Genomic DNA, 24,045 nt, shown 5'->3' with positions numbered 1-24,045 from the left:
GTCACCATACCCTCCTCGTCATCCTCCACGCTTCCGGTTCGAGTCCTACTTGCTTCCGCCTTGACCCTGTCCACCTTGACTCCCGCTAGATTTTCCCTCCAACACTGCGGCAATCGAATTGAACTCACCGATCCGGCGTCTTTTCGCAGCCGGTGTCCCCATGGCATCTTGCCGAGCGGCTAACTCATCGTCTTGCTGTTTAGCCAAACTAGATGCCCAATCAGTTGAGGAATTTGTCACAAGACGTAGTGATGATACTGACTTCGTTTCTTCAGCATAAGGTTCCACACCACGTTTATAAAGGGATGAGATCCATTCCACAAATTTATCCTTGCTATGCTCAGCGACAACCTTCACAGCTTTCGTGAGATCATCCTCTTCGTCGAGCAAGCACATGATCACGCCATTGAGGTCTAGATGCTGATATTCGTCTTTGTCGAGCTTGAGGCTGGCGTGGCCGATCATCTGTTTGATCTCGAGGTAAGACCAGCACGTGTGCTCGGATTTCCCTCTCCAATGGAGACATGTGTATATTTCGCAGAGGTCCGATTGCTGGAGAGTGACGGCACTGTTGACCTGGTAGCATGGCCCTGAGACTATATCCCCTTCTTGTTCTTCCTCTTCTTCCTCATGTTCTTCTTCTTCTTCCTCTTCTTCCTCTCTCATCACTTGCTTGACCCCTTCCATTTCTGCCATTGATGGAGTCTAGTTAAGGGGATGTGAAGCTGGGTCGTTAGCCCTGAGGACTTGCAGATATTCGAGATCTATTGTGCTTGTTCTTTGTCGAGAGGGTTCTATGACGAAGGAAAGTAGTAGATGAAAGGAAACTCTTAGCTTTACAAGAGCTCAGCTTTATGAAAAACGAAACAAAGACTGCCTGATCAGACCGCTTGTCATCCCGTTGACTCGTACCGCTTTGCCAGATTGTCGGAGACCTCAGATGAGGTCCGTTTGAGAGGCAGCACTCAGTCAATACCATACCGTTGGGTATGACCTTGTGGGCGGCGTGACGTTTCGTGGATGACCTCCATGCCGTTTCCCTCGAAATAGTCTGCCAGGGTCCTTCGAGGAAACGCTGAAACGCCGGAACACACCCATCAGCTCAAACTTTTGGGCAGTCGGTCGTAGAGCTATTCGACAGAAAGATGCTCGCACCCGAACGTTCGCCCCGAGGTCTGCCTGTCATCTCATGCTGCACGTGAGTCACTTTACCACTCTTATTGCCTCGTATTTCAAGCTACCATCAATGCTAAACTTGCCCTGAAACGTATTAGAATAGATCAACATGTCCGCCTCAGATCGGAGTCTTGCCAACCAATTATTCTCACGGAACCATTCCATCGGGTTTTGCAATTTTCAGACCTTCATCATGTCACCCACATAATTCAGTCGCCATGTCATGCGGCGTTCGATCTGAAAGGATAAGTCCGCCCGTATGTCAACTTCTCTGAGACGCTCACCGTCCATAAAGTTTCCGCACGATTGCCCTACTGAAGCGGATGCTGAGTGATAACAAGGCTGTCGGTTGGCCCAAAGCTCGCCCTCTAGGCTGCTGACCCAGACATATGCAGCTTTGCGCTGAGGCAGGACAGTTTCATCAATTCGGATGTCTGCCCAAGCATTTTTCTTCTACATGATAATGCACATCCGACAGCCTCCACTCTTACTGCCCCAGGCTTGATGGAATCCTACATGGCGAAACTGCCCTGAAACGGGTCGAGTCAAAACAACGGACTACAAATTCCTAAACCAAGAGCTACAGTCCTGGCAGCACTCCACCATGTCTTCTAACCTTTCAGCCTCCAGTTTACCATGCACATGCTCGATCCGCCACGTCATACTGCGTCTGGCTTGGAAGGTTAAGTCCGTCGGCGTTCTAGCATCTCGAGGGCGCCAACTGCCCACAAGATTACTTTCCACGGATAATGCATGGCACCAAAAAGCAAATTTGAGGTCTTGATTGGTGGTCCTCTTGAGGAATATAGCCGCTGTGCCACCATCCTCGGGCCTCAACGTTTCAGACGCACGTCAATGAGCTTCCTCGCAATCGCATTCTCCAAGTGTAGGGCCCGAAGATCGCGCTCCATGCTTGGGTAGTACACGGGTTTCGTCAGTCAAGGCGACAACGTCAGATCTGTAGGCTGCCTTCGTCTTTGCGAGTGTAGCTCCAACGCAACCGCTTCTCTGAATCCCTACATGAGTTTTGATGCCAGTATCGTCAGCCCAAATTTACATGGCGTAGGCGGACTGAGCGTTGACCTATGCATTCTCCAATGCGCAACAGGCGTGAGGCTTGCAGGTCACGTGGATTGGGCGAGATCCGCTTTTCAGTATCCCTCATGCCGCCCCCCTCATTTAAATTCTAGGTGAAACAATGTAGCGGATGTTGTTCGCTGGCAGCTCTATTGAAGAGTTGATGCCAGGCTACATCGTCTGCCCATCCAATGCAAGGCGAAGGCTGCTCTACCTTTGTTTTGGGAATCGGGGTTACAGAAGGCGTTAAATTCCCTACTACCAACGACAGATCAGTGGCCAAGGCGTAATTTCTCCTCCTCCGAAAAAGCAAAGAAGGCTCTGCCTCCTTCAAAAGGCGGCCGAAACTTAGGTATCTGGTGTATATAAAGCAGTTTTCCTCTCCTCTCAATCCTCAACATCGTCACAGAACATCCACCTCTACAATCCAAATCAATAACCACATCCTCATCATCCCTGGCTTGAGTTTACAGTGACAAGCTCTACCATCCAGTACGACATCAAAGGTCAAAGCAACCCCCCCGTCGATCAAAGCAGACCAGCCATCTACCCTTTTCCCACAAACGTGAGCCACCCAAATGCCGACTTTCTAGTATCTCCCTCTCTTTGGTCACCCCATTATCTAACCAATATTTTAAGAAAAAAACCACAGAAGCCAGCCGACAATATGCTCGACCCGGAGCGCTGGTATTATGGAAGAGTGGAAGAAGTCCATCCACATTTTACCTATGTGAAAGTCAAGCTAAATGACACGGGCGAGATCTTCACACACGATAAGGCCTACAAGCTTGTTGAGCAGGAAGTGACAGTAGAAAGAAACAAGAACGTCAGGTTCAAGGTACTCCCCGACCTCGACGACAAGAAGAACCGAATCAAGGAATTAGAGGTAGTTTGGCAGGTAGAGACAGGTGGGGCAGAGACTGATAGAAGTGGATGATGGCTAAGAAGAGTCTTCTCACTAAGGGGCGGTCGGGGTCTGTCAAGAGTTCTGAGGAATGGGAAGAAGGCGGTGGGAGGGAGCATTCGATAACGTCTTTCTCATATGAGTTATCACAGGGGCCATTTAGAAGGAAAGAATGGGCAGTCTGGTGGGAGTAGCAAAGGTCTTGCGTACTTGTAATCACTCTTTTGACGGCCACTGGGCGTTTCAGAAATGGGGATGGACCTGGAAATAGCAAGGTCACGTGACGCTCCTTAGCGCGTCCGATCACATAGTCGCTCTTTCCTCCGTAGCACTTTCAGACTACATGCAATCCAAGCAAGTGTCTCATCTCATATTCGGACAGCCCCATCCCAAGTTCCCAAACTCCCAAATACTCTTAAGCCTTTACTGCCAGGTCAAGACATTCAGACCTCAAATGAGATTCGCGGCTTCCACCCGAAGCAAAGATGTTTTGACCCGCATGACCTTCTCTGAATGGTCAAACACTTCTTTCCCTAGACGCCTACTCAGATTCTTTGACCCAAGCCTGAAACATACCCGCCAGCTCAGCCTTTGCGCTGCTCCCCACCGAATAAATCAAGTCACCGCCAGTTAGCGCCAAATAGCTGCCCCGTGTCGCGGTAGTCTTTGATTCAGCGATCGCTTCATGCATGCCGAGCAGTCGAGGACACAACTCGTAGGGCCATGGGTCGGTGTTCATGATAAGTCCCCATCAACGCTTCTTCGGCTCCCGTTACCGCCCGTTCGAAGTCACACTGTCGGGGCGGGCAACTCTGCATGGCTGGAATGTAACTATTCCACCCGACATGGCTTCTCTGAGCTACCTCCTATTTCACAACAATTCCGAGCATCCCGCCTTTACAGAAACCAATAGTCAGGAAGGGCGATGAATTCTTCATCATTTGGCCCAAAGCTTGCAATCTACGCCTGCGGCCTATGTCCGGCTTTTATTCCCATTTGACTTGACTCGCTAATGTCCCCAAGATGCGCTGCCTCCTTTGAATATCTATCCTCTATTGAACGTCGCTCATCCTCGAATCCTAACCTTAGGTCCAAGATCATAAGCAGAATCACAAGCTCTAAGGTTCACACCCGGCACTACCTTACATGAAATCGCCCTCACAACCTGACAATTCCACAATATAAGTCAAGGTAGATAATATCATTCCCGTCCGACACCATTCCGCATCCCTTCTTTCCTTCGCGCTGACGCGCTTGTTGTAGGATCATGACATCCAGCTCCGCAAGCAGCTCCCATGGCACCCGGTACGGGGGCAGGGTGACGACGAGGATGTTCGAGAAGGCAGTCCGTGGTCCATCCCTCACGATCTCGCTCGACGAGCCCTACGACGATTGCATCGACGTCACAACGTCCCGCGCCGAGGTGGCACGCGACGCCATCGAGAGGGGCATTGAATTCTCCAGCAGGGTCTACGTGATCTTCAAATCGGACGAGGCCGGGAAATTCGAAGTGGCGACGGTGGAGCTCGACACCTCGGATCGCACGCGGCACCCGGGCGTGGTGAAGACGAGGATGTTCGAGACTCCGGAGCGCCCTGCATCCCTCACGATCAAGCTCGACAAGCCTTACCATGATTGCGCCAACGTCGTAGCGAGGGCCGCCGTGACTAAGGCGGCGTTGCAAAGAGGCGTCGAGTTGAATTTGCCTGTCTATGTTGTTTTCAACACTAGTAAGGACCGGTTTATGGAAGTGGATGCTGTGGAGCGGAGATACGAGTGAGGCTATAATGCCTTTGTGACGAGTGAGGAATGCTGGAAGATTCTGCAATGAAGAATCGAACAGTTCGATCAAGTTGTGCTGGTAGTACTTGCAGGAGTGATGGACGCTACGGTCGGAAGAGTCGAACCTCTGTACAACAAGTCGGGCATTCGGACGACGATCTTTAGCAAGTAAAACCCAAGAAGTCAGACCCACCTCGGGCAAGTAGACCAGTAACCATCACTCGCACCTCAGACTCAACTTTTCTCCGACCCCCCCTTCTTTACACCCACCCACCCTCCTTCCAAAACACACCCCGTACAACCCTATTTGAGTCTCTGGCAAGGCCAATGCTTCTTACCTGATCACTCAGAGGCCACCTCCGAAACACCACCCAACTCCAGCCCCCCAGTTCCCATTTCAAACCGTTTCATCAGCGCAGCACGCAACTCAACTCAACTCAGATCAACGACCGCGCAATCCCTGCCAACTTCTCCAAAACGCCTCCACCTCCAACCACACCCACCTCCACATAACCGCAGCTCTGTCACCGATCCACAGACCCAAGTGACGCACCGACAGCTACGCCACGACTCCTGCCTACCTGCCCGGCTCGAAATAGGGCGGTGATGACTCTGCAAGGACTAGGTAATAAAATGCCCGGCCGGCATTGATCCCGCATGTGCCGCCCGATTGCAAACGCTCCTCACGAAACAAGGCGGACTCGATACAACATGATTGGCTGATCGCTGTTGCACGGGAAGATTTCTGAGACGACGCTTTTTCCTTTCCTTCTTTCTTCGAAAAAAATAAAACGAAAACAGCGGAGGATGAGAGGTGCCCTGCTCCGCCTCTTTCAAGCGAGCGTGTGAGTTCTGTTCATCTCAAAGCTTTTTGAGCATGTAAAGAAAGAGCCAGCCCATTTTTTCATCTTCTGACTCAGACCCATAATCGAGAACCGCGATACCGAAATCATACCGCACTCTTGTCCAAAGCACTCGAATCGTCCTCCGCACACCATCTAGATCGCACATCTCCCCTTTCCAAACCGCGCCGTCCAAGTCTAACTTGCCTATCCATATTCTCTCCTCCCCCTCACCACCACCACCACCACCTTCACCCAAAACCCAACCCACCACCCAAAGTCCCCCCCACCGCCATGCCCCGCACCCCCTGGACCAGTGGCGTAATCACGAAGATCGCCCCAGACCGGAGCTCCGTCGTCATCCGAGCCTGCGCCGGCGGCCGGCGCGCCCGCTTCGGCGACGCCGGAACGATCGAGAGGCTGGGGTTGGACACGGGAGCGAGGAAACGGGTCAGGTTCACACGCAAGCGGGGTGGACGAGCGACGACGACGATGGGGAGGGAGGGAGGTTGGGGAGGTGGAGGGGGATTTTGAGCGCGGGGTGAGGAAGAGGGGGAGGTTGATGGGTGGGGAGGGTGGTGGTGGGTAGGGGAGTCTTTCGTTTGTCAAATGTGGGGGGGGGGCAGTAATGGGCCATTTGGGCGTAGTGTTCAGGGTGTCATGGATCTGCGGCCTCGTTATTAGCGCTGCGTGCATCGGTGTGGGAGATCTGGAATTTGGGGCCGGGGTGAAGTGATGGGCGAATGCTATACTGTACAGACAGACAGACAGACAGCACCCACCCACCCACTCACCCCTGCAACCCCTGCATAAACCCCCACTCGATTTAGCTACAGCTCACCTCACTTTGGACCCCCCCCCTTCCCCCAAGCCCCGGTAGCCCTCCCTCACCCGTCAACTAATCAAACCACACACACACAACACACAAATCACATATCTCACTCTCCCCAAACACCCACGCCAACCGCCGCCACAGCCCAGTCCAATCCACCCCACTCCGCTCCAGCCGACCCGACCCATCATGCCCGCAACCCCGACCGACGAGCTCCGCTTCCTCCGCACCCTCACCCCGCCCCCTCCTACCTCCTCCACTTCCAACCCGGACTCGGACGACTACGATCCCTACCGGTCGCCCTCGCCGGAGAACACGACGGGCGTGCAGTTCGATCCCCGGGATCGCATGTGGCGGTGTACGCGCTGCGGGTGGGAGGTGGAGACGATTGATGGGGTGCAGGGGGTTTGTAGGGGGCGGCATGAGGTTGGTTTTTTTGCCCCCTCACTCTGTTTTTTTTCTCACTTTCTTTGTTTTTCTTTTTCGGGGCTTTTTCGGGGGGGAGATGGGAGATGGGATCAATCCAGAGCAAATCGGGTTTTCTGATGTGATGTATGTGTCGACAGTCCGATTTGACGCGGGTCGATGGTTGGTTCTCGACTTGTGAGTGGGATGTAGGCATGTGGAGTGATCAGGGGGGCGAAGATGGAAGCTTTGATGGGAATGAGGGAAGGAGTGAGGACGAGTTTATTTTCTTGGGGGAAGTCGGGGAGATGGTGGTGGGGGGCAGTGGTGGAGATGATGACGAAGAGCGGGAGGATGTTGTTGACGATGATGACGATGATGGTGATGATATGGGTTGGATTGTTGAGGATGAGGATGTAGAGGATGAGGTGTGGGAGGGGGATGATGATACTCGGATGGAGGACGAAGGGCCTCGTGAGCCTGGGCTTGGTGCTCTGTATCAACGAGATGCGATGGAGAGTGGGGAGTAGGGAAGGGTATTGGGCATGGAGGAGAGAACTTCGTAGATGCGCTCTCAGTTTGCGAGAGCTCGGGGAAGTATCAGCAGTATGGTCGATCAAACATCTATTTCCCTCGCCCTCCCCGTCCCCCCCTTAAACTTATCTTGCCAGTTAGTCTGCCGGCCTATCCAATTCTCCACTACCGTGGTCTTGCGACACGCATACCCTTTATACTGTAATTCCGTTATACTGGAGACAATTGTTTTGCGACCCGATTGCGGTTTCTCCGCGCTCCTCTGACATTTTTCGCTGAGCTTGGGACTTGTAATGAAGCTGCGAATACAGTTCATACGTAGATAGTATGGCATGTGTACATGGGCTCTATTGTACCCTCGCGGACTTTGTGAATCTGACATTGCGGTTCGCCTTCCCCGAAGACAGGCTATCCAAATTTCTGCGTAGAATCAGCTTGAAGCTATGGTGATATGGATTGATGGGCCAATGCCACTCAGCAGATGGCATCGACCACAATTTCTCAATCGTTATGTCGAAAAGCTCGTGGGTGACATGCCTCGCAGGGCGACAGGTTTAATGTCATCCAGCTGCCTGTACCTCGTGTCCCCGATCGATCTGCAGCATGTGTGTTTACTTTTCGTGGGAGCTGATGACTAGCATCTGCTGCGTACCTAGTAGCAGGTGAAACACGATCGCCATAGATTAGTCCCCTTTCGCTTTTGTCGTATCTCATACCACAATTATGATATTTGCTCGGTATCGCGTTCCCACGAGATGGACATCTTCTCGGAAAATCCATTGCACGCTTTGCTTTATGACTTGGCTGGCCGTTAGCGGCACGGCTTGAACATGGTGGTGGTAGGTGTGCCGTTTGTCTAGGACGAAAACAGACGGAGTTCAGTCTAGAAAAGACAATTACTATGGACATGGCGAAGACCAAAGAACGGGAATCACTGCTGTCGAAAGAAGAAGATTTGCGGCTGTGATCGTGTGGGAAACTCGTGGGCATAAAGCGGTCTGCCGGATGGGTGAAGGATGTTACAACCTGGACAACGCAATCCTTCGACATTGTGATGTATTTACCAAGCGACCTATGGGTGGGTGGCAGTGGTAGCCATTGGAGGGTCAGGCGTAGCGACTTGGGTATGTGCGGGTGCTTTAATAATAGTGATGGATACATTTCATGTTACCAAAGACTTCATTTTGCCAAGAGGCCATATCTGCTATACTCAATCTGGTTAGCTCGATGTGGCTTTTGTCTGAAGTTTAATCCGCCAACTATCTGGAACTAGAAAAGGACGCTGGACCGCGCTCAATGCACCATTGCACAACCCCACCATGACCCGAGTGGAACAAACCTCGCTTTTCGCACCGGGCGCCGGCGGCGTTTCCCTCCAAGCCAACATGTCCGCCGCGAAACTGCTGGGAAAGAGGACCCATCAGATGCCAGGAAGATTGAACGTCTCCGAGCTGTTCTTTGAGGTTCCCAAAGACTACGCGAAACCCCAGAGCGGCAGTTTGCGCCTGTTCGCGAGGAGTGTCGAGAGGTTTGAGAAGCCGGTGGATGCGAGTAAGAAAGAGGTCAGGCAGCCTCCATGGTGTACGGATCACTCCCCTCGGAACGGCCTAATGCGTCGTTGACACGAGACTTCTTTTAGTCCTCTATCTCCAAGGCGGTCCTGGGATGTCATGTAAAAGCCCGCAGAGTTACGCTGTAAGCCGATTTCAACTCCTAAGCGCGTGTTGTGAGTCGAAATATTATCGAGAAACAAAATCTGTTGACTCCAAAACATGCTAGTGGACAAACTATGTCCTTGACAAGGGATACCAGATTCTCTTCCTCGATCAGCGTGGTACAGGGTTAAGCAGTACCATTACGGCGCGGACACTAGCCAGTGAAGGCGGACCCGCACAGCAAGCCGATTTACTGAAGAACTTCCGCGCAGACAGCATCGTCAAGGACTGTGAGGCGATTCGTAAGACCTTGACATCAGACTTTCCGGAAGAGAAGAAGAAGTGGTCGATCATGGGCGTGAGCTTCGGTGGATTCTGCGCCGTGAATTACCTCTCCAGGTTTCCGGAGGGATTGCAAGAAGTCTTCACCGTTGGTGGTCTGCCTCCCCTCGTCCGAGACCCGTACCCGGTGTACAACAGGCTGTTCCGCAAGGTCAAGCAGCGGAACGAAATCTACTACCAAAAGTATCCCGAAGACATCCACCGGGTCAAGGATATCGTCCGCCACATCCAAAAAGAAGAAGACGTCAAGCTTCCCAGCGGCGGGACGCTGTCCGTGCTGCGCTTACGCCAGCTCGGCATGCACTTCGGTTTCCACGGCTCCATGGACAGCGTGCACGACATGATCACACGCTTCACCAGCGACCTGAACCAATCCGGCTTCTTCACCCGGCCCACCCTCGCCGCCTTCGGCGCCATGATCCCCCTTCGACACGGCCCCGCTGTACGCCCTGCTGCACGAGCCCATCTACGCCCAGGGGACCGCCCCCGCCTGGGCCGCCGACCGCTGCCTGGCGCACCACCCCGACTTCGCCCGCCTCCCCCCTCGACGGGCCCGACCCCGTCCTCTTCACCGGCGAATCGGTCTCGCGCGCCATGTTCGCCGACTTCGCCGAGCTGCGCGGCCTCGCCGACGTCGCGGACCGGCTCGCGCGCTTCCCGGACTGGCCGGCGCTGTACGACGGGGGCGCGGCTGGCGGCGAACGAGGTGCCCGTGTACGCGGCCACGTTCGTCGAGGACATGTATGTCGATTTCGACTTCGCGCGCGAGACGGCGTCGCGGATCGGGCGCTGCAAGACGTTTGTGACGAACGTGCTGTATCATGACGCGTTGGTCCACAGGACGGATGAGTTGCTGAAGCAGCTGTTCGCGTTGAGGGACGATACGATTGATTGAGGGCGATACGATTGCTTATGGAGATCGACTTGGTTGCGGCGCCTTGCCTTGGAGTTTCGGAGGCTTCTGCCGAAAAGAACACAGTGTTGATGATGTACACCATGTTAATTACGCATGTGTCAACAGCTATCTAAATCGGTTTCTAAATCTAGCGGTCTTACCTATCAAGGCTTGAAAGAGAGAGTACACCATGTTAATTACGCATGTGTCAACAGCTATCTAAATCCCGGTTTCTAAATCTAGCGGTCTTACGCATCAAGGCTTGAAAGAGAGAATAGCCCAGGGAGACAGATAAGTATTAGAGAACTGTTTAGGCATATATCCATGACTTCAAATCTCAAGGTTTGGATGATGACCCGTCTCCGTCTGTTTATTGTAATGCATCAGACAATCTCAACCCCGCCTCATCGGTGCACTCGTCATGACGCTGCGATGAAGACTGCGACTTAGATACATAACGAACGAATGCCTTCTCCCACACCGCCGTTTCCATCTTCTCTTCCCCCTCAAACCGCACAGACGCAACGATACATCCCCACCTCCCTAGCACCGACAATGCTTCGAAGCCCACACTCCCTCCTCCTCCTCCTCCTCACGCTTCAAGCCCGTTCAAACTCGCCAACCATCACCAACGACTGCCCAAAGTTGTCAAACCCCGTCCCTCTGTTATCACGGGCTCCAGAATCAGCGGATGTAGACCCCAGAGTTGTACGATGGCATAGGGCACGGGAAAGATTAATCTCAGGAATTAAAACATATGAATGAAACCCTCACGGGTCGCCGCACCGGAGGTGTAGCGTCAGGGTATTGACTGAATTTCTCATCATAGACAAAAGCGGCAGTGGCGGGAGAACGAGGACGGGGCGGACGTACCAGAGTAAGAGATGTGGAAGCGGTTCGGTAAGGTGGTAACATGCTGGACAACGCATCGATATCGCGGGATGTGATGTGTGTGACGTGTATCTGCGTCGTCGAGCTTCGCTATATGTTCAATGAGCGTTAGATGAGTGTCCACGTACCAAAGGGTCACTGTTGTGCTCATTTGGAGGGCTTGATGGCTGTAGTGTCCGATGCGGAATGACTCTTGAGTGATAACCGGTTGCAGGCCTTGGCCATCGAGGTCGACACGGTAGCAGGGGGTACGATGGCTGGGGAAGCCTTTGCGCCAAGCAGTTTGTGGCACTATCACTTCCACCCACCACATAAGATGCAACTCATGCGTGGAATGAACTCACTTGCTAAGAACAATGGTCGGATTTTGGGTATCTGCACGCTATCAATGTGTCACACAACGCCTCGCTATCCCTAAGATCCGTCAGTCATGATGAAACAGATTGCCAACAGCTGTACAAGCAACCAAAAGACGCAACCAGGTCACATCGTATCTCCTCCATGTTTATCGCGCGGTAGACGCAACAGTAGATCATCCGAAGAAGTCTTCCCCAGTGACCAAGGTCTCCCAGGGCCGTCCAGTCTCCCAAACCTTCTCCATGAGGGCCCTTGCCTTCCTCACATGGCTCATACCCAGTCCTTCCATCCTCTTCAGTCTCTCCATGATCCTCTCACGCTGCTCCGGTTCCTGCGCGTCGCAACCCGCAGTAAACATTGGGAACAGCAGACAACCTTCCGCAGTGCCACCTTTGCGCACTTTGTACAGCGCGCTGACGATCTCGTGGACTGCAAATTGTACTTCCGGGTCCATGGATGATTTACCCAGCACCCTGCGGTTCACGTGGATCAGGCCGGCGTGATGGAAGGCTTCGTTGGTGGTGACAAGCTCGAGATTGTAAGAGCTGTCCTCGATCTGCGTACTTGCTCGTCGATGTGGACAACCTTGGTATCTGTGCATCCTGGCTTCCATTAGATCAGCTTTCAACCTCTCTGCCTCTTTCCTAGTCTCCACTGACGGCTGCCAGTCCTCTCTGACATAGCCAGCCGGATCTATGCGCTCGTTTTCACAATTTCGAGCCAGTTCAGCGATCTTAGCAAGGATGGACACACAGCGACTGGTAAAGCCGAGTAGGCAATCAATTTGGTAGTCTTGGTCTTTATCCGAGCTATCGGTCGCCCAGTAGTCGCCGCTGAAGAGAGGTCGATCGTTCCTTCCACCACTCAGGCTACCCATCACGTCCAGGTAGGCGAACCATCGAGTGAGAAAATACGAGGCTTTGTCCCTACGGTGCACGGAATTGGCACCGCCTCGAGCTAAGATCATTCGTCGGGCAATGTGGAGATGCTGCTGCCAAGGGACTTTCACCTCAAAAGTGCTTGGGTTCACGATCTCGAGCGATGCTAGCAATATAGCTGTCGCAAGATTGCTGTTGGATATGTGACCGCTAGGGTCGCTGAGTGTACGTCGAAGAGCAGGGAAGACGTCTTGAACCCAAAGTGCGATTCTGGTTATTGGTTCAGGATGATTGAGTAAGCGCGATCGATGACTGGCGGAGTATGTTAGTATTAGATTCAGGAGATTCGTGTCGTGTATAGCCACTGCGTGCGCTGTCAGCTAGCGAGCTCAAGCAGAGGTGTCACTGTACGCACTCTGGGGCAGGATGCTCTTGAATGGATTCTCGGAGCAATCGTGTGGAACGAGCATCCTCGCAGTGTGGTTGACGAAATGGTGAAAGTAGAGTAGGTTCATTGGATTGTCTTGGAGCGTTGGCGGTAATGGTTCCAAGGACCTGGAAATGCTGACCGTGACTGGGCTGGCGTAATAGCCCGAACCTTCATTGAACCCTTCTGATGCGTTTAGACCAAACCCAAACTCTGAGTACAAATCTTCATTGCCGAGATCAGCTTCGTTCCTGTCAAGATCGGCTATGCCCATGGTCGGCGTCACACCACTCAGTGCTATCATGTCATTGTTGTGAGGCAGATCGAGATCGGGGAAACCACGATCAACGCCGTACGTTGTCTTCTGGTAGTGGAAAGGGCCAATGTTCAATTTCCCGGGGAAGACACTATCACTGCTGCTCGCTGAGTCGGCTGGCGAGTCTTCCGACAGTAGGGACTTTACAGACAAGCGGCGGAAGTCATTAGAGTCTTGTAGCTGCTGTGGCGAGGGTCCCGTCATTGATTGATGGATGTCTTCAGAACCCGCAGACGAAGCTGCTGGCGTAAGAGGCACACGCACACTTCCATTGGATGGACTCGACGACTGATATCGCATGGACTGCGGAGATATCATCGGACCCAACTTCATTTGTCTCGCCGCGGCGAAGTTGCTGGGTGGGAAGGCCGGATTTTTTGGATAAGCGTCTGATGAATCTATAGAAGGGCTGAGACGTAGTTTCTTCGCTGTATGATCTGCAAAGGCTGCACCTGGAGTCTCATACGGGTTGATGTGGTTCGGGAAGGAGAACTGTGGGCTCTGGAAGGGGGGAGGCATCCCACCATTGGACAAGGAATGATGATGGCCGCCGTAGGGTAGATTTGAAGGATTCGGGAGAGGAGGGCTCTCCATGCTGGAGTCGGCTGGAGATGGATATGTGCCGGTGCCTTGATCGCGGATGCGGCTCAATTGTGCCGTTGAGATGTGGTCCCGGTAGGGAGACGACTGAGCAGGATGCGAGCTCGTGTAGTTTGGACTGGCATATTGTGTGGGCATGAAGCCGGTTGCTGGGTTCGGACTGAGTTCCCTTATGGTCGAGACGGTGGAAGTGGTTGAGACAGTATCTTGGGAGCTGGGCGAACGATGAAGCTTGGCCGGCGGAGAGGTTGCGTTGGAGGAGGCCTGAGTTTCATTGCTTCCTTTCCTCTTTGACCGCCCTTCCCAGTTCAGACGTATGCTGTAGTCACACGTCTCGCCCTGGCGTTCACAGTTGTCACATTTTGGTCGTTCTTCTCCACACTTGATCTTGCGGTTCTTACAGGGCCTGGCGTGTTCAGCAGTGATCGGTGTGATGTAGATTCTTCCCAACTCACCAGCAGCCATTGCGACTGCGCTTCTTGGGCTCCGCGCTTCCTGGCTTCTTAGGTCGAGGCATGGCAATGTACAGCTGGAGATGGAAACTGATTTGAGGCTCTTGGTAATTGCAGCTCTAGGGTTTAAGCTAGGCTTGGTGAAAGATCCGGGGTGGATTGATCAAGGCGGAAGAGTCATCTTTTTGGTGGGGTAAGGCTGATTTGATGAAGAAGCTTGATGGGGGGGAAAGAAGGTATATTCGAAGGGTTTTTCTTCTCTTGTTTTCTTTTTTTCTTTTTTTCTTTCTCCAGGCACACGCGGTAGAAAGGGATATGGACAGACGGAAGGGTTGATGCAGCGGCAGGAGTTCATGGTAAACAGGTTCGGAGGTGAGACGAGCGCGCACCCGCAGCCAGGAGCACTAGTCTTTTGGTCCTTCCAAACGATAAGGGCGCTCAGGGCGGTGGGCCTGAGTTGGCTTGCATTAGTTGAGGGTCTAGAATACTTCGAAGGTCTTGTCGAAAGAGAGAAGTTGCAAGAGGAGCAATTCGCAAGGTCAGGCTAAACATTACAAATATTCAACGATAAATTGATCACTTGCAGGAAGATGGATGCAGAAATATGTTGGAAAAGGTGGTTGCATGATGGAGTAATGCATTACATTCTATGCAATTATGCATCATCACTTCCCAGCAAACCATTTTCTAATATGTCCCCCCGGGAAATTGGGAAAGTCTTGGCGAGATTAGATTAGATCGCTTAGCATACATGTAAGTTGAGAAGAGCTATTCCCAATTAGGTTCCGGCTAATGTATCTATTGCTTCCCGTCTGTGACTTGTCCTTGCCGTCCACCCGTCTCTCTTCCTCCGAATAAGCTGCCGAGCTCATCCTCACCTTACTTACCTTACCTTACCATACCTTACTTTATTCTATTGTATTGAAAAACAATCCAGCACTGGTCTGCAGCTCTTCCTTGCCCCCCCGCCGATAAGATAAAAATGAGCGAGAAGCATCCTCTCCAGCGCCTCTCCTCCCCCGCCCCCACTTCCCTCTCCGCCCTCATCCACGTACCTTACCTTTCCTTTCCTTTCCCTCCCTTCCCTTCTTCATCCTCTCCCCTCTGCCTATCCACTAAACTCTTCCCACAGATCATCGGCCTCTCCTCCTTCTTCTACTCCTTCAAATACCTCTCCGACAACCCAAACCCAATCAATGATTCCTACGGCTGGCACTTCCAATTCCTGACCATCATTGGCCTCGCCCTCGCCGTCCTCACCTTCTCCACCGGCGCTCTAGCAGATTTAAGCTCATCCCCCACCCTCTTCCGCTTGAAAAACACGCTGTCGATATGCACCACGCCACTCGAAGTGCTCATCAGCATCCTCTACTGGACCCTCCGCACCGTGGACAAGAGTTTAGTCATACCGGACTGGGCGCAGCTCCCTCTCCTGGCCGATCTGAGTTTCCACGCCATCCCCAGCATCCTGCTGACCGTGGACCTGCTACTCTTCTCTCCACCATGGACCGTCTCCACGACCCAAGCCTTCGCCTTGTCCAGCGTTATCGCCTTTTTGTACTGGCCGTGGGTTGAAACGTGTGCGCAGCATAACGGATTCTATCCCTATCCGATCTTCGACATGGTGGGTACGAAGGGCCGGGTGGGGCTCTTCACCATGAGCGCACTGGTGATGACGGGCAGTACTGTGATGTTGAAAGCTCTCTACGAGACGATCAATGGGAAGGAGAAAGAGACCGTTGAAAGGGAAGGGCATGGGACGCCGTTGGACGAGAGCAGTCTTCCAGAGGCTGCCAGTGGGATGGCGAAACAGGTCGGATGGATGGCCGAGGGCATGGTAACAGACCGTGAGGAGCCGGGCGCTTTAGACGAGGGTAGCATTCCCGAAGCAGCAGGCGGCATGGCAAGGCAGGTCGACTACATGGCCAAGGGGATAAGAGACTGATGTCATATCATCTAAACCTCAAGCGAGCACTTTTTGGAACCTACTCAAGCTACGCAAAACAAATCGCGAAATACCTCCCATACTTGGATACCGTAAAACCTCAATACGATCATGGGCACTCAATCCAAGCAATTGACCATTTATAGCCATGCGAAAACCCTTAATAAATACTATCGAACGAGAACTCAACCACCCATCCATCCATCCAGCCATCCATCCCCCTCCCCCCCAAACAACTTCCAACCCGCTCACCCACCCACCTACACATACTCATCCAACCATCAATTTCCTCCGCCCCGATTCTTAAATCCGACCATCATGTCCCATCTCCCTCCCATCTCCCTCCCTCTCCCCCCATCTCCCTCCCATCTCCCCCCCCCTTCCCCACCCCCAACAAAACCCCAACCCTCCCCCCACAAAAAAAACATCCACCCCGTCAATCCCCACCCCCTTCACCACTCCCAAGTCAGGTAAAGTCCCAAAACGAGTCTGTCCACCCACCCATCCATCCATCCATCCATCGCGCAACGCCCATAACCAATGCCAGCTGAACGAATGAATGAATGAATGAATGAATGAATAAAAAAAGGGTGCCGAACTAACCCACCGAGAGCCTTTCAATGGACAAGATAGGAGCTGTACGTGTGACGAGGGCAGGATGGGCAGGTTTGGGACAGGGGCCGTGAGAGGTGGTGTAGGGAGGGAGGGTTGAGGGAGTTGGGGGAGCATTGGCGGGATGGAGGGAGGGGTCAAGGGGATGGATACTTGAGGATGAGGAAGGTACTTTGTTTAAGGAATGATAAACGGCTGCTTTTTTTTCTGCTATCCAATGTAAGATTTGGCGTACTGGTACATGCTCACATCGTCCCACTCCTGATATGTATCCGTACACAGAATACAAGTGAAAACAAACAGAAGCATGCTAGCACCGCTATACTCGACTTCTCCTTGTCATCCCTCGTAATACTTCTTGAACCGGTCCCTCTCCTCCCACTTCAATTCCTTCACCACGCTCCAACAAGTCAACAACAAGCTCGGAAACTTCCTCGACCAAAAGCCCAGGTACCCCGCAGGTAACGGTCCCACCCTCTCTTTGACAGCGTCTGGCATGTCTTCGTAGTGGTTCTTCTTGTTCCGCAGCGCTCGTAATAGATCAAGCAAACTTTCCCCTTTGTACTTGCGCTGTTTGCCCAAAGTATCTTTGAAGGGCTGAGGCAGTGCGCGCAGAAAATCGCCGCCGTGATCTTTAGTGATGAGAGGAGCGTAGCTTTCGAGGTATGCGAGAGGCTCGGAGGGATCGTCTTCCCGCTCGTTGTACTTCTCAGACTCGAAGGCATCGCTGACATGGCAGAGAAACTCCAGACGATCTTCGGCACCCCAGAAGAAGGGATGCGTCAGGATGGTCGCGGCGTCAGGTCTTTCCTTTGGATTGTGACTCAACATCTGACCAACGAGCACTTTCGCTTCCCATTGATAGTCTCCTAAAATCGTCAAAGCATCCAAATTGTACAACCCTTTTACGATATTGGCTTCACGCATGAATTTGCCGTCTTTGTCGAAAGGATGGGAGCCTTGCGTGAGGCAGTAATAAAAGACACAACCGAGGGAGAAGATGTCAATCGCGCGGGTTGCACGGCGGTTGGTTTGCGGGTCGACAACGAGCGGTTCGGAAGTGTTGGTCAGGTCTGCCGTCGCGGGATAGAGGGCGGAATTCGTAGACTTCAGCAGAGGGTCGTCATCGACAAGCAGCTCGGGGGCACGCCAGCCAGAAGTACCGGCGGCGAAGGCAGTGGTCGCACGGAACGAATTCTGGTCGCCTTCGAGCTTCTTGCAAAGTCCAAAGTCGGAGATGAGTAGGCGCGGTGGTTGGGTCGTAGACGGATTGGCAATGGTGACTTTGGGGGCGGAGACAAGGATGTTGTGAGGTTTGATGTCTCGATGAACGATCTTGAGGGTGTGAAGGTAGTGTATTCCGGAGGTGATTTGCTTCAGTATATTGGGCGTGTTGAGTCCGCCCGAGGGGACCAACGCTGGAAAATCTCTCGGTCTCTCGATCACATCCAGCAGTGAGGCAGGACAAAGCTCGAGAGCGATGTAGAGGAAACTACCAGCAGTCTCCTTGTCGAAGTATCGTATGACATTGGGATGATCGTCATGCTGCTGAAGGAGACTAACCTCATGAGAGGCGACATCATAGAACTCCTTGAGCATACGCTTCACGGCGACCTCTCTACCGCCAAATGAGCCCTTGAACACCATTGTTCCGTGACCGCCATGCCCCAAGGTAGCATCCAAATTGACACTCAAATGTCCGATGTTGATGATTGGTCCAGTCACCTCAGTCGTATCCGTCACAGCTGGCGGAGAGGATTTGATGGCTTCCGTCTGTAGTGCTTTGGCTGACGGTGCTTGCGAGACTTGTTTCATGGTCTCCTCTGCTTCATCTTTGGATTCCTGCTTGCTGTCACCTTTGTTCTTCTTCCTATGCTTGACTCCGCCTCGTCTTCCACGGCGAACCTTCTTCTTGACTGTCTGTGAGGATCCTATTTCTTCGGATTCGTCGGATTCGTCAGGACCAGGAGATGGATCCCGTATTCTAATACCATTCTCCGCCTCGTTATGGCCACGATCTTGCAGGGAATTATGCCGGCTGCGCGACAATTCCGGTGGCGGCTCCAGCAGCAATGGGTTGGCTTCCGCAACGTCTCCCTCTGGCTTAATCGCAATTTCTTTGATTTTGTCATTCTCGGGGGGTGGAAGGTCCTCTGGCGCGTATGGCGTTGCTGTGACGGGAGATGATGGTACAGAAGCAAATTGCGGCTGCACAGATGGAATAGTCTGCTCCAACTCCAAACGCCTTCTGATGTGCCTGAAGATTGGCCTCCAGTTGATGTAAAAGAATGTACCCACAGCAAAAATGAAACATAGAACAAATATGTCAGAAAAGTTGTCCACAGCAGTCCCAATGATTCTACTGCTACCTATGATTGGCAGTGAGGGCGACAATGACGATTCTTGGTAGACTTCGACGGGGGAGTCATTGGCCGCTGGGGTTTCCGGCCCAGAAATAGTCAGACCACTACCTTGTCTTGTTTGCAGCTCAGAAAGTGCATGTACGCCGACGAAGCCTTCCTGACGCTGGGCGAGGGTCAAAGAGTGCGTTGAAGTGGTCATCTCCATCCAATCTCTATCGTAGCATTGGGCCGCTTTTGCTTTGCCAGTTACTAACGGATAGGTATTCTCGGACATAGCGAACCACCCTCCAGCTTCAGTGTGATTGACGAATATACGATTCTTTGCGCTAAAAGTATCATAGATCTCATTGTTGAGAGGACCTACAGGCTGGGGCAATACTATGAGTTGCGGATCCTGGTCATCGACATGCAACGGACGGGCTACATCGAAGACTCTAACGACCGGAGACGAAAGCTTCTGAGTATAGGACTTCTGCCTGTCCATCATCTGGCTGTAGTCCCAACCGAAGATGCTTCCGTCGTGTAATGGATAGACGTACTTATTGTCCATGGTGCTAGAGTACTGGCTATGCAAGTCCCCGTCTCGAGTATTGGGTCCCCACTCTGAATATCTTAAGATACAGATCGGTTCTGTAGTACCTCGATTTTGGATTGTGATTGTGTATTCGGTCCGGCCCAGGACAAAGGAGCCTCTGGTGGCGCACTCTTCATCATCAAGCACATCAAGGCCGCCAGGCTTTGGGCATCTTGGCTCTTTGCTCAGGGATCCTCCGGCTCCAAATACTTTGCTGATGGTGCCTGTCGTTGCATCCACGGTATAAAGTTTGGTCTTCTTCTCCCCATTGTAGACCACGGCAGGGTCTACGCTCTCATACGGTGACATGTCAGCCACCAACTGCTTCACCGTCAGGTGCAACTTTTGTAAGCCGCCAAGGCCGCGTTGGTTGTAGATGTAGATATCTCCGTCCCTGCTGGGCTCCACAATCCAAAGAAAGTCGTACTCCGGCTTCGATCCATCAAGCAATGAATTGTTCGGGACATGGTATGTCGTCTCGACCATCGGCCTATCCACCTCCAGCTTCCATCTCGGTGCTCCTGTCTTCCTGTCTCTTGCGTGTATCGATCCGTCTACGGTGGCAAGTAGAACGAAGTCCTCCACCTCCCAGTCCTGCAACGAGCGCGCATTAAGCGACGCAGAAAGCCCGGCGGATTTTCCGGAGCCTCGAGCAGGTTGGGCAGCTCGCACGGCACGGTCTTCACCGGCCAGAGCTAGAGGGTTTGTAGCGACGGCGCTCGCTTTTGGTTGGTTCAGCGTTGTGTCTTTCAGATGTTTGTAATTTGTAGTTTCCGATGTGCTTTCATCCTGAAAGCCAGATGATCCAGCGTGTGTGTGGTGGTCAATGGCTGGGTGCTCGTGTGGTGATTTGCGATTTTGTTGCCGAGGCGGCAGCTGTGAAGCCACCAAGAAGGGCAGTATCAGCAAAGATACTGTCAATGCTGAGACCACCACCGTCCTGGCAGTACCCGGACGCCGACGCATGATGGCGGGGATGAACGCCAGTCAGATAGGTCAACAGGCAGACTCGATAATTCTGATGTAAGAAGCTGGAAGACTGCATTGGCCTAGCCTGATGGACAGGCTAGACATTGTTGGACAGAAGCTGATTCTACATGAATGGTTTAATAAATGATAATAAATTGAAGAAGGAGAAGAAGAAGAAGAAGAAGAAGAAGAAGAAGAAGCAATGATGTAGGTAAATGGGAGAATGTTTGAAGAATGTAAGGGCTGTCAGACGAAGGCGTAGCAAAATAATCGCAAAGTTGCTCAGCCGTGTTGTTGCAACCTTTGCCCGATGTGATCTAGTAATTCGTAACAGGTTTGGCCGTCCAATCAGAAAAGACTGCGTCGTAAGCCGCCTCGGCCCGTCATATAGCCGCATATATATTCCAGGAACGACGAGAAACATGATGTACTTTTAAAGTAGGAGTACCGTACCGTATGTATAAAGTACCTAAAGATCATTAATGCGCGCTAAAAAGAAGTGACTTCCAAACCATCGTTTCCATTTGTTGTTTCATCAGCCTTTCCCAACATCAAAAAGTAGCTACCTACTTGAACTTGGTTGGAACTTGGTTGGCAAGACATTCATGGAAAAAAAGGTCAAAGCGGCATTTGCAGATACTAGCGGGCGGAGCTGAATATTTTCATCATTCATGCCATGCCTCTTTGACGCCTGCAGCAGCCGGATGAGAAAAGAAAAAAAGAGGCAAAGCTTCAACCAGGTCAATGATCATTGAGGACGAAACTCTATTTGACTACCTGGCAGCGCTCAAACTCCGCTCCATGCAGGTCACTGGATATCATAGACTTCTCCTCCTATCATCCTTTACATCCTCTCTCTTTTCCTTGGTGCGCTTCGAATGATGTTGTCAACCCGTAACAGAAGCTGTGCAAATGTCAGTCACACCACCACCGTTGCACCTTGAGGATCGTCTTACCTCTGCTGCTTCGCTTGCAGAAGATACCACAGCCCGCTTCAACTTGTAGCTCTCGATCACTCCCAGCTCCCTCATGTCTGCAATGCCACCCCCAGCTGTTAAAAGGTCCAATCCCGAACTCGTCAGCCCTTTGTAGATCGCCGTCTTCAGCCTCGCAACCAGATCGCTCGAGTCAAATCCGGCGTTGTCCGCAAGGATGGTGGGAAGCTGCCGCAGTGCCGTAGCAAAAGAGTCCACCGCGATCGCCTTTTTGCCTGTAACATTGGGTGCCGCCTGCTCAACCGCCTTAGCCATGACCATCTCCGCGCATCCGCCACCAAGCGTAGTCTTGGGTTCTCGCACTGTCTGGGATAGCACAGCCAAGGCGTCGTGCAATGATCGTTCAGCCTCATCCAGTAACTGCTCCGTCGCTCCCCGGAGTACTATGGTACAAGCTTGTCCCGCAGCAACACCGGAAAACTTGATTAATGTATCTTCTCCAATGATAACTTCTTCAATGAGGTCACAATGGCCCAGCTTCACGCTCTCCGGATGGTCGAAGGTTGAGGCAATCTCTCCTCCTGTCACCAACGCTAACCGTTCAATACCGTCAAAATCTGCATGTTCGATTGATACGATTCCAGCGTCGGAGAAAAGCTGCTCCGGCCAATTGTATATGAGCTGCCGATTGACGAAACAGTTGATGCCATGACTCTTGATCTTCTCCACCTTCGCTCTCATCTTCTCCCTCTCAGCCTTTTCAAGTTCGGCTAGCTTTCCTGTTGACTCGACCTTGACTCTTGCCCCGAAGATCTTGATCTTGTCCGTATCCATGGCAGTATTGGCAACCAAGATTTTGGCATTCTCAAGTCGCTTGGGCTGGTTGACTCCAATCTGCTTGTCCAGGATGAAACCCTCATCCAGATACGAGTCATTCAGCTTCCCGCCCGCCTTTTTATAATTTGGATATGACTGAGATCCGTTGATCCCCTCATTCGCAAGACAGCATCACACGCAAGCTCTGCGAAATGATTTCGATCCTGACTTAGCACCTTCGAGCTGAGCGTTGTCCGTGCTATTGCCATAAGATCATTGCGGAAAGCTTCCTTATCTTTGCTGTGGTCCACGGCCGTGGCTTCCAGGGCCGCCAGAGCCACATTACTTGCTATCCGATACCCTTCAATAATTGTTTGCGGATGTATCTTTTTCTCCACCAGCTTCTCAGCCTCGCGTAGTAATTCTGCCGCCAACACTGTCACAGACGTAGTTCCATCCCCAACTTCATCATCTTGCACCTTGGATATGTTGACCAGCACTTTCGCTGCGGCGTTGTCTAACGCTATTGACTTCAGAATTGTGGCACCGTCGTTTGTGACCATTATTTCGCCTGTTGAACTGGTCCAAGTCAGCATGGTAGCCTTAGGACAGAGGCTGGGGCGCACAAACGCTGATTGTAATATTTTATCCATCCCCTTGGGTCCCAGTGTGCTCTTGACCAAATCGCCCACGGCGATCGCGCCGACAAACGCCGAGAGACGCGCATTCTCGCCCTTCTCTTCCGTGACCTCGTCGCCGAAAATCTGTGTAGGATTAAAGGCGGTCTAGGGAAGATTAGTTCACGCGCGAAATGCATCTGAGGATCACGCACCATGATCAGAACGGCTGAGTGGTAGTAATACTGGAAATTCCTTTCGAGGAAGGTGTTCTGGAATTTTGGTCAGTCGCCAAAATCCCAAATCCCAAATTCTCAGATTCCCGGATCGTCGGGAGACGCTCAGACGCGTTTCTCCCGGTATTTTTGGCAAATTCCGGTATTTAAAGTCAGCGCTACCCTAAAACCATAGATAAATTACTCTAGCCAGGCACCCAGGGTACCAATGGCACCGGGGCATCATCAGCAAGCATAAGACCAACACCACTTGATCTCTTCCCCTTATTACTCCACAGTCTTTTCTCCGCAGAACGTCTCCTTGAAGTCGGTCATTGTCTAATCATTGTTGTGTAAATAGTATCATTATCCAACAGGTTCAAAATTTGAGTTCAATATTTGATCATTCACCTGCATCATTCCCTTGCAGAAGATTCCCAGCCTGAGGTCCAAGGTGTGCTGCACATTTGCCCGGGCCACCTGCTCACGCCTCAAGAGGATTTCACATCCTTTTTCAGCTCAACATATATAGAGCCAGGCGGTGCTTCTCGGCCGAATCCATGCTGCGTCTCACCTAACATCCAATTTGCTTTTTATCTCTGTACATATTGTCAGATGCTTGTATATATCGTCT

General features: G+C 52.1%; 9 protein-coding genes across 9 annotated transcripts; 4 read left to right on the top strand and 5 right to left on the bottom strand.

The window, feature by feature from the left end:
• Positions 1-45: 45 nt before the first annotated feature.
• On the bottom strand, positions 46-696 carry HO173_009479 (uncharacterized protein; the record flags this gene model as incomplete). Its single annotated transcript, XM_037311369.1, has 1 exon — positions 46-696. One exon carries the CDS (start codon positions 694-696, stop codon positions 46-48), a length of 651 nt encoding a protein of 216 aa, XP_037161803.1.
• Positions 697-2,920: 2,224 nt separating this feature from the next.
• HO173_009478 (uncharacterized protein) lies at positions 2,921-4,937 on the top strand (the record flags this gene model as incomplete). Its single annotated transcript, XM_037311368.1, has 3 exons — positions 2,921-3,139; positions 3,217-3,341; positions 4,421-4,937. The coding sequence occupies 3 exons, from the start codon at positions 2,921-2,923 to the stop codon at positions 4,935-4,937; spliced, it is 861 nt and encodes a 286-aa protein (XP_037161802.1).
• Positions 4,938-6,802: 1,865 nt separating this feature from the next.
• HO173_009477 (uncharacterized protein) lies at positions 6,803-7,548 on the top strand (the record flags this gene model as incomplete). Its single annotated transcript, XM_037311367.1, has 2 exons — positions 6,803-7,039; positions 7,180-7,548. 2 exons carry the CDS (start codon positions 6,803-6,805, stop codon positions 7,546-7,548), a joined length of 606 nt encoding a protein of 201 aa, XP_037161801.1.
• Positions 7,549-8,871: 1,323 nt separating this feature from the next.
• HO173_009476 (uncharacterized protein) lies at positions 8,872-10,444 on the top strand (the record flags this gene model as incomplete). Its single annotated transcript, XM_037311366.1, has 3 exons — positions 8,872-9,133; positions 9,192-9,247; positions 9,332-10,444. 3 exons carry the CDS (start codon positions 8,872-8,874, stop codon positions 10,442-10,444), a joined length of 1,431 nt encoding a protein of 476 aa, XP_037161800.1.
• Positions 10,445-11,867: 1,423 nt separating this feature from the next.
• On the bottom strand, positions 11,868-14,430 carry HO173_009475 (uncharacterized protein; the record flags this gene model as incomplete). Its single annotated transcript, XM_037311365.1, has 3 exons — positions 11,868-12,934; positions 12,986-14,319; positions 14,369-14,430. The coding sequence occupies 3 exons, from the start codon at positions 14,428-14,430 to the stop codon at positions 11,868-11,870; spliced, it is 2,463 nt and encodes an 820-aa protein (XP_037161799.1).
• A 917-nt stretch (positions 14,431-15,347) lies between these two features.
• HO173_009474 (uncharacterized protein) lies at positions 15,348-16,310 on the top strand (the record flags this gene model as incomplete). The annotated part of the gene is made up of 2 exons (XM_037311364.1): positions 15,348-15,416; positions 15,498-16,310. 2 exons carry the CDS (start codon positions 15,348-15,350, stop codon positions 16,308-16,310), a joined length of 882 nt encoding a protein of 293 aa, XP_037161798.1.
• Positions 16,311-17,261: 951 nt separating this feature from the next.
• HO173_009473 (uncharacterized protein) lies at positions 17,262-20,825 on the bottom strand (the record flags this gene model as incomplete). Its single annotated transcript, XM_037311363.1, has 1 exon — positions 17,262-20,825. One exon carries the CDS (start codon positions 20,823-20,825, stop codon positions 17,262-17,264), a length of 3,564 nt encoding a protein of 1,187 aa, XP_037161797.1.
• Positions 20,826-21,672: 847 nt separating this feature from the next.
• Positions 21,673-22,597, bottom strand: HO173_009472 (uncharacterized protein; the record flags this gene model as incomplete). The annotated part of the gene is made up of 2 exons (XM_037311362.1): positions 21,673-21,732; positions 21,785-22,597. The coding sequence occupies 2 exons, from the start codon at positions 22,595-22,597 to the stop codon at positions 21,673-21,675; spliced, it is 873 nt and encodes a 290-aa protein (XP_037161796.1).
• A 101-nt stretch (positions 22,598-22,698) lies between these two features.
• On the bottom strand, positions 22,699-23,668 carry HO173_009471 (uncharacterized protein; the record flags this gene model as incomplete). Its single annotated transcript, XM_037311361.1, has 4 exons — positions 22,699-23,158; positions 23,210-23,364; positions 23,412-23,468; positions 23,639-23,668. 4 exons carry the CDS (start codon positions 23,666-23,668, stop codon positions 22,699-22,701), a joined length of 702 nt encoding a protein of 233 aa, XP_037161795.1.
• Positions 23,669-24,045: the final 377 nt, after the last annotated feature.

This window comes from Letharia columbiana, assembly GCF_014066305.1.
Source record: "Letharia columbiana isolate WasteWater2 chromosome Unknown Sc0000040_s0, whole genome shotgun sequence".
NCBI classification, from domain to species: Eukaryota; Fungi; Ascomycota; class Lecanoromycetes; order Lecanorales; family Parmeliaceae; genus Letharia; species Letharia columbiana.
Note: the sequence above shows the minus strand (reverse complement) of the source record. Positions and strands in the feature narration are given on the sequence as shown.